Below are 9,027 nucleotides of genomic sequence, written 5' to 3' on the forward strand. Positions count from 1 at the left end.
CCCCCCCCCCCCCCCCCTCTGTGTTTGCTTTCATTCCAGTGTTATGGGAGTAGTGGCGGCTCAAGATTACATGTTTCTAGTGCTCAGATGGCAGGTTGTATTTAAAGTCGGACCAATATAGACCAGGCGGGACTGAATCAACTCTGCTGTCTTCATCCACCCGCCTCATTCATGCAGCAGTGTTTACCTTTAGAAGGCAATGGCTACAGCTGAACCTTGAACCGTTTCTGTCCCCTTCTACCCTCTAGTCCTACAAAGCTGTGTAGACACTTCCATTACCTGTGTGCAAATACTACATGCAGAGAGGCAAAGTAAGACAACAGAGGACAAGATGTGTAAATTAAAGTAGTTTCAGGTCACATAAAACATGTAAGATATACACATTCTGCACAGTCCCTTGATGCATTTATGTGAATGACAAAGACATAAATATTGAATCTTTTTTCTCAACCTGAAAGCTGGTAGTGTTTTTATCTCCATAGAAATTAGAACAACAAAATCCTCAAGATTTTGGATAAAGTGAATGATATTTAAAATGTGTCATTTGTAGTTGCCCTAAGATTAACAGTAGAACATTGTTATTATTTTGTTTACTGAACTTCTGGTTTATGCGTGTGTCAATCTGCTTCAGTGTTAATATTTCTTGATTTATTTTATGATTATTTAAAGTCATATGAGGAAGGAAGACAGAGGAGGAAGTGAAGGGTTTTTCATGAGGCTTTCGGTGGTAATGTCGGTTAACATAAAGAGTGTTTTGTATGACATGCAAGGATTGAAATTTGCCTTGAGGTGGTTTGTGAGGCACACTGAAGTGGTTTTCTGTTGCATTTCATACGCAAGAAAGAGCTTGCATGCAGATTTTGGCAGCAAATCCAAGTCTCATGATGTCATGGTTGGTAAATCATGATATTAATTTGTTAGTGTTAAATTCTGTGGTTACCCCTCTCTCTCTGTGTTTCTCTATAGCTGCTGGGAATGAGTTCGCCGTGACTCTATCAGCGACCCAAAAAGTCAAAAGGTCAAAAGCCTTCAGAAGCTTAAAATTTAATTTGATGAAATTGAGTTTGAGTTGTTCATCCACATGTTGCTGCTATTTTCTGCATCTCTGCTCATCTTGCTTTTTCCCCTGCTATTAGGTTTTTCTCTTTTCTCCACGTTGTGGCACAATTTCTTCATCATCCAGAAATTATTTACTGATGCCAAGTGGTAAATTTACTCAGCCTCATTTGCACTAGTCCAGTGGTTTTTAGAGGAAGTGCACATTTTCTCCTCTTCCCCCCCACTTGCCAGAAAATACAAGTGGATAATTTATGGTGCTTTGGTGGGTTCTGTCGAGAACCCCCTTGTGTGAGGCAAATGTCACAGCTGCTCCCTATGATGTGTTCCCTTTTTCTTTTTCGAGTCCTGAAGGTCTCATTTGATAGAACATTAGTGGTTGAACTCACCCCAGAGACTTTTTTGAAAACCACTGCCTTTACCCTCAGAGCCATATCTCGGCTGCTTGTGTTTCAGTTTGGCATTTCACGACATCTCTTGGGTGCTGAACTTAGCAAAACCTCCAGCAGTGGAGCAGTGCCCTCAGGATTAAAGGGTAACATACTGAAATGTTAAGTCCACTTTAGCTCATGTGCAACCTCAAAAGGATAGACCAAAAGTCAAACGAATCCTCTCGGTGCTTAGTGTGTTTGCTTTACGCTAGTTGCTCCATCTGGCAACTAGTTAACAATTTTCATTCAAAATAAAAGACATAATGTTTTTCTCTTTAGTCACCATCTTGCTGAAACTAGTGCATTAATCTATCTGCAACTGAGGATGCACAAATCCAATATGCAGAATAGAGTAAAGTGCAGATACTGACCAAGTTCCATGCAGGGAAGTACACATTTTAAATCTTGGTGAAACAGAGCTCTAGCACTGATTTCCCTGCACTTTCTGTCTGAGTTCATCACTCAAGAAAAAGGGCAAAGAGTTTATGCAGAGTAGGGAGCAGTTGCAGCCGCAGTCGGGGACCAATTTCACTGACGCACACTCTGAGGTGAGACGGGGGGAATCAATAGCATTGGCATGCTTGCAGACAGGCACTCCCCTACTTTGTAACACTGTCACGTTGTCAGCTTGAAAGAACAGCATTGTGCTGATATAACTGGGGAGGCTGTGGCTGAAATTACAGGCCTCACCTGGCCTGTGCATGTCTATAATGTGTGTGTGTGTGTGTGTGTGTTTGCCTTTTATCTATCTTTGCACTTATGTTTGTGTACGTAAGAATCTTTTCCTGCCAAGTATGTTTGATTCCAACTCTGTTGAGGTTACTCCTTTAGTTTGGTTCATTCAGCCAGTTGGGATTAGTGCAATTTGAGCTTGGATGCCATCACAATGAGACTGCAGAAAATGCAGGCCACTGTGTTCTTCCAGGTGAACTGTGATGCAGTTTTGTATGTGTGAGAACGTAATCCGAACCTGATGCAGGAAATGACCCCAAAACACAGTCTTACCTCTTCACACTTGTAAGGAAGCATACATTGACATTGTATATTTAGTTAAAATAGCCTATTTAGGTTCTGTCCAATACAAGCTGCTTGTGATTGTTGTTTCAAGCTTTGGTTGCTTAACAACAACCAGATTTTTTAAATGCACTTAATTAAACTCTGCTGTACTGAGTTGGATCAAACCACAATAGTTTCATTTCACATGAGGATAGTGTGTATGAGGTAATGCTGAAACCATCAGGAGAGACACACACTTCTTTGATCAGTGCACAAGCACAGACGTGCAGGATCGGCCTTGCAACTAAGTCATAAAAAGTTCGGCCTTCCTTTCCCACAGGATGACGTACAAAAGTGTCATCTGTACCAATAACTGAACCACAAACAAGGGAATCGCAACAAAAGGAAATGTCTCTGGAAGTTGTATGACACAAGCTTTCTTGGAAGACTAGAAACATCCTGTTATAGTAAGAATTGATATTAAAGTTTCTATTGTCCCGTGGAGAGTTTGACCCTGATGATCTAAAAATTTCATGTGAAAATTTATTTTGGTCTGACCTGATGTAATGTCGTTAAGTAAGGCATGACTCCTCGCAGCTCATCCAGACTGACCTGTGAAAGAAACAAAGAGACTGTTTCTCAGCACAAACCAGCACATTCTCACCTTTACGAGCAGATGTCAGAAACATTTCCATGTCAGTCTCAGACAAACCAGTGTTTGATTTCTGAAATCAAGTGGCCATGTTATACTTTTCTCCCCAGTCTCAGGCTCTTCCACTGAAGAGCTGGCCAAGCTCCAATCTGCATATCAACTTAATACACTAGACCGCTACAGTTCCATTTTGTAAGATTAACTTTTGCCATTTTGCAGCAGTCATGGAAAACACTTCTTCATTTCTCTGATTGGATCACATTTTTTCCTCCAATAAGTGGCAGGACCTGCTTAGCCTGGTTGCCTGTCAGTGATTTTAATCTGGCATGGTAGAGGATGGATATTTGTGTTATTTATACTCCAGAGCTGAATGTGCTGTAAGTGCAATGATGTAATGTAATGTAATGTAAAGTTTCTTTGGTTTTAAGTGGGAGTGTTATCAGAGTTGAGCAGTCACGCCACCACAGCTAAAAAACACACTTGATGTGTGATGTTTTTTGTTTTTTTATGCAGATGTAGGGGTTGTACTGAAATATTAATGATCCACATTAGGCCTCAGGATTAATCTGTTTAGATGATGGGAATCAAATCCCTGCTGTTATAATCTTCTTGGGAACATACACACACACACACACACACACACACACACACACACACAAATTGTAGAGCAGATGCCTGCTGGTGTGTGTGTGTTTGTGGATGTGTGTGTTATTCTGCTCACATGTTTTCTAATAGGTTTCATTCCAAAATGCCACAAAACATCACTCGTAGGGATAAAGTCCAGATAGTAGTGTAGCTTTTTTTTTTTTTGGCCCACAACTTTACTGTTTTGGTTCCCTCTCACCTCTTGCACAGTGTCATTTTCAGCCATAGCAGGCAGATGTTTTCAGCAAAAAGCTCCTAAAGCCCCACTCCACACTACCTGACCCGCACCAGACTACATACAAACAAATGTTAGCAGTTAGCTGGTGAACACGGTGGAGCATTTAACAGCTAAAGAGCCAGGAATTCCCCTCAAACAGAGCTTAAAGGCTTACAATCAAAATGATTGATAATATTGTTTTGTCATCTGCTGGATGTGTAAATAGTCAACTGTCAGCTGACAAGTTAAACATATCAACTTAAAACATGAAATGTCAGTGTTGTGTTGGCCAAAAAATCCATTAATGCAGGTTCAATGTGATTTTCGTTATTGTTAGTTGTCATTTTATAAGAACCACCAGTGTCAAGCTAGCGACAATTTTCCACAGACCCAAAACAAAGACCCTTCTAGTCGAGTCAGGAACACGGAATCTGCCAGAGGGTCAAGTGTCTGAGCTCTGGTTCTTTAGCTCTCTGGCTCCAATGTCAATGTGATGGCACAACAATCTTTGAAAGACAAATGCACAAAACAATGACAGCAACAGAAAACAAAAAGCCCTGACCCACCACTGTCAGACATCCGCAACAGGCCGGTTGCCACAGCAACCTTGCCACTAGGGACGGAGGAATGTCTGGCTTGGGTTCAGAACCAGCGGTGCTCCGGGACTGTGTGTGTCCTGACATGGGGGGGTTGCTCCACTTTTAACAAAACACCCCCACATGGGCATAAAACCAAAGGCTCCATTCGCATACCACTAATGGACCGTCCCATGGGGTGACTTGAGGGGATGTTGGGGGCAGAGACAAGGGGAAGTTAAGTGTCAGAGATTTATTTGTGCACGGATGCAGATCTATTGGGAATGTGTTGATTGTTGCTGAAGCACTGAGATGAAATGATGGCATGAATATTGGATGTATTGAATATTGGCATGCTAGAGGTGTCATCGCATGCAACAGTGTCCCAGTTTCACTCCCAGACTGTGCTTATTTTGCCACAGATTTCCATCACTGGTTTAAAATTTCCCTAGTAAGTCGCACTGATGAGATGATGTCAATTTAGAGTCAAGACCAGATCCAATGTTGAAAAATACTGCAGCTAATAGTCTGTATGTCTTTTTAAATGATAAATATAACCCTTAAGCTAATATTATATAACATAAATTATGGCAAAGAGTAGTGCAGAAACTGTGTGTACCTGCAGGAGGTACACACCAAACACCAGGATTGTGATGAATCAGTTCATAGAGCTTTGAGGGCCATTCATTTAAACTGGTAAAATTCCCTAAATGCAGGATAGAGGTTAGGATGGTGGACCAGATGGAGAAAACATAATTAAAATGTTCAGGAAAATAATAGTCAAAATCCAATAATGAGACACAAGAAAGTCTGAGTCAGATTATACATACAGACAAAAAAAAATCCAAACTGTCAGGAAAGTGTTTTCTTAATGGCTGACTCAGAACCAAGGCTGGAAAACATTTATATCATCTTGTACAGTGAGATGGCGCAGATGGTAGAATTTTAGTCGAGCCAGTCGATTTGTATTTATTTATTTATAATGACAGAAGCAGAAAAAAAAAAAATGTATGATGATGGAAGGTGTTTGTATAAAATCAGCGCACATAGCACAGAAAACTGAAGGTAAACATGGGACCAATGCTTCTGCTTGATGCTGCATTGGAACTGACCATGTGTCAAATGACTACAGACAAACTTAAAAAACTAATGGATGACAATCTGCACAGGCAATACCAGCTCAACAGAGTAAATTCTGCTTCATAGTACAGTGTTGACCTTTATTGTGAAAAAAAACAACCCAAACAAAAAACATATTTTGTACTGGTTGCAGCTTTAATTACATGATTACATTAGCCGACAGGGAAAGGTGACTGTGCCCCCTGAGAGGTTAACAACCTTATTAAGATTATGAGCAGCTATACATACAGTATTAGCTTGTCTGCTGTTCCCCTCTGCAGCCTGTGTTTGACTGTATTAATATAACCCATATGCAATAGCTACATGGCCTTTTATTATAACATTATAACATCTAAACTGTCCCTGACACTTTCTGTCATGATCCTTATTTGTACTGAAGTATCTTGTGATTTCTTTTTGATTGAACATTTGACTTATGAGCTTTTGCATGATGAAGAACATTTCCTTTGAAGAAAAGTGAAAACATAAAATCATACAGTACTTTATATGATGTAATGCAGCCAGCTGTGTGTGTATCTGTTTTTGCATAAGAGCATGTTAGCATTTACTGTATTGTGTCTGTGGATTCAACGGATGACTGTAGTCTGGACATAAGGATTAGCCACACACACTCTCTCTCACACACCAAGCAGCCTATCGTAACGCAGGCTTCAAGTAAGCCAGACAGCCAATCCTGACTCAGCGTGTTGGCTTCCCAGCCAATCCTGATCCAGCTTCATAGAGCTTCATTTGAGGACTATTCAGATTGACACCCGAGGAGCATGTCTAATCTGTGATTAACACGTCTCCTTCGTTCTTCCTCTCCTCATCCCCACTCTTCCTGTCTCTCTTAATGTTCCCACATCTATTTAGTCTTTCATCCCTCTGTCACCACTAATCCCCTGCACTCTCTCCTTCCACTAGTCTAATCTGTCCCATCATTATCTTTACCCTGCCATTTTTCTAAAGTTTCATTACAGTTCAAGAAAGTTAATGTGCCTGAAACTCCATCCTCAAAGTGAAATAAATGATTTTTCTCTTCATTGAAAATCACCTGATTGAGGTATCCAGTCTTGTGATTCAAAGTAAAGTTCCCAAAAGCTTGTTCCTGACGCTGTTTGGATATTATTCATTTTCAGTCTTTACATATGGTTTTTAAAATTATTAGTGAAAGAAATGCTTTCCCATCTGCATTTAATCTGAGGTTTCAGTTTCTAGTTTTTTTAGACATTGCGGCGTGTCAGAGTCACATTATTTCCTCTTCTTCTCTTCCAGGCCTTCAAGGAGGAGTTGGAGAGCCTGATCCAGGAGCAGCAGCGCAAGGGGAACAACCCCACTGGCCTACTGGCCCTCAGACAGATCGCTGACTTCTTCATGGCCAGCTCAGTGGCAGGCTTCAACACCTCCCCCCTCAGTGAGTACTCACAGCACTGTGGCCCGTTACCCAGGGCAACCAGACACTAACATTTAGAAGGGATGGGCCACCCTTGCCCAGGATGCAACTGCTTTGAACTGTACAGAAAAAAACACAACACGGCATCGGCATTTGAAGAGAGGAGATTCATACCCAAACATGAGCTTATTTGCGCTTAAGGGCACAAATACCCTGAGACAACCCAACCCCAGACTCCGGAAGAGCTACGCATATTTCTCTGGGTCTGATCCTTTTGTGAGTTGTGTCCAGGAGTCCATATGTGAAGTCTGCTTCCAATCACTGCGTTGGAATGCACAACTAATGCTGAATTACACGTCAAAAGCAATGTAGCAGCTCAGTTTAGCTATTCCTTAAAATATACCCTTAAGTAAGTCCAAGGAAGCGTAGGGAGTAAACAAAGTATTAAAGGTTGTAGGAGTGTTAATTACGTCACCACAGTGTGGAAAGTAGGACTCGTGTGGAACCAGATTTGTCACACGCATCATTAGTTAAAAAGACAGTGTTCCTGTGTGTCTGTCGTTGGCGTTGTTAGGAGGAGAGGATACAAATGAACAAAAAACACTTTTAAACAACTTTATTAGCAAACACTCTGCAAATAGCATTTTTCTTTCATGTATATTCCGTTCATTCACCTTGATGTAACCTTGATTATACCATTGTTTAGGTCTGGGGATGGTCACTCCCATCAACGATATGTACGGAGTGGAAACCACCACGATGGTGAAAGGCGAGAAGCTGACGCGCTGTAAACTGGCCAGCCTTTACAGACTGGTGGACCTGTTCAGCTGGGCCCACTTCGCCAATTCCTACATCACAGTAAGGGCTTCTTCTTTTGACGTTAACGGGCTGTGTCTCAATTCCCATTTTACTACCACTACTATTACTACAGGGTCAGCAGTAGCTCAGTCCATAGAGAAGGTATTTTGGACACAGCAATAGTTTCTGAAGGCAATAACAATGGGTATAGTATATGCTGATTGATTCGATGACATTTAAAGGACCAGTGTGTAGTATTTCTAGCAGTGAAGTTGCAGACTGCAACCAACTGAATACAGCTCACCTTCCAAGCATGTAGGAGAACTTACAGCGGCCGCGAACCTTGTGAAAAACGAGTAAGAGTAGATTTCCATCTTACTTTGAAGCATGCCAGTAAACAAAAGCCCAATTTCCTTTTGACTTAACGCTCACTTGAGTTTTGTCCGGTACAGTTTCACTGCTCAGTAGAAGGAAGAATAAGAACAGTCTATCCTTAATAAGGGCTGTGGGTTTTTTTCAGTTAAAGTCCATTCCCTTCAGATTTCAGTCAATTTGCCTCAACAAAAAAGTGATTTGACTTTTTCTTGTCTCAGGCTCGAGTCAGTAAGGAGCAAGACCACATCCTTATCATCCCCAGAGGACTGTCATTCGCTGAGGCGTCTGCATCAAACCTGGTAAGGAGCGAGAAGCTGGGGAATGTTTCCAACATTGTTATTTAGTTATATACTCTTTAAAACATGCAATTGTATTTCCGCAGTAAAACAAAATAAAGTAATTTAACTTCATTTATTATTGTATTAAATGAAAGATTCTCAGTTGGGAGATGAATTTCATACTAAAAAGATTGACATTTTTATTTTATTTAAGTGTTTGGTTGGCTTTGGAATTGAAACAGAGAAGTAAGATACCCACAGCAAATATACTATTTAGAAATTGACTGTAAATCTAAACTTTGACTTTAACAAATCCCTTGAGTGAAACAAATGAGACGGATTGTAAATGTCTGTCTGTGTCAATATCCTTGTCTGTATAGGTTGCCAACAGTGCTCTGGGTAATATTTCAGCCTTCACTGGACAGGGCTAATGCTTTCCCACTTTGCTTAATCAGCCATTTACTTCCTTCAATTTACTTCCTTGAATTGTTC

The 9,027-nt window shown here is 40.9% G+C and overlaps 1 protein-coding gene across 5 annotated transcripts in view; it reads left to right on the plus strand.

Annotated features, from left to right (window-relative positions):
- The window catches only part of add3a (adducin 3 (gamma) a), a 99,935-nt gene that overhangs the window by 68,482 nt on the left and 22,426 nt on the right, over nucleotides 1–9,027 (plus strand). For all 5 annotated transcript variants that reach the window (XM_035660777.1, XM_035660775.1, XM_035660774.1 and 2 more), the window contains 3 exons: nucleotides 6,967–7,105; nucleotides 7,791–7,942; nucleotides 8,476–8,556. In XM_035660777.1, the coding sequence (XP_035516670.1) occupies nucleotides 6,967–7,105; nucleotides 7,791–7,942; nucleotides 8,476–8,556 (372 nt within the window). The remainder of the gene's footprint in view (nucleotides 1–6,966; nucleotides 7,106–7,790; nucleotides 7,943–8,475; nucleotides 8,557–9,027) is intronic.

The sequence above is a fragment of the Morone saxatilis genome, unplaced genomic scaffold (genome assembly GCF_004916995.1).
Source record: "Morone saxatilis isolate NCDOM2014 unplaced genomic scaffold, NCSU_SB_2.0 Contig17, whole genome shotgun sequence".
Lineage (NCBI taxonomy): Eukaryota > Metazoa > Chordata > Actinopteri > Moronidae > Morone > Morone saxatilis.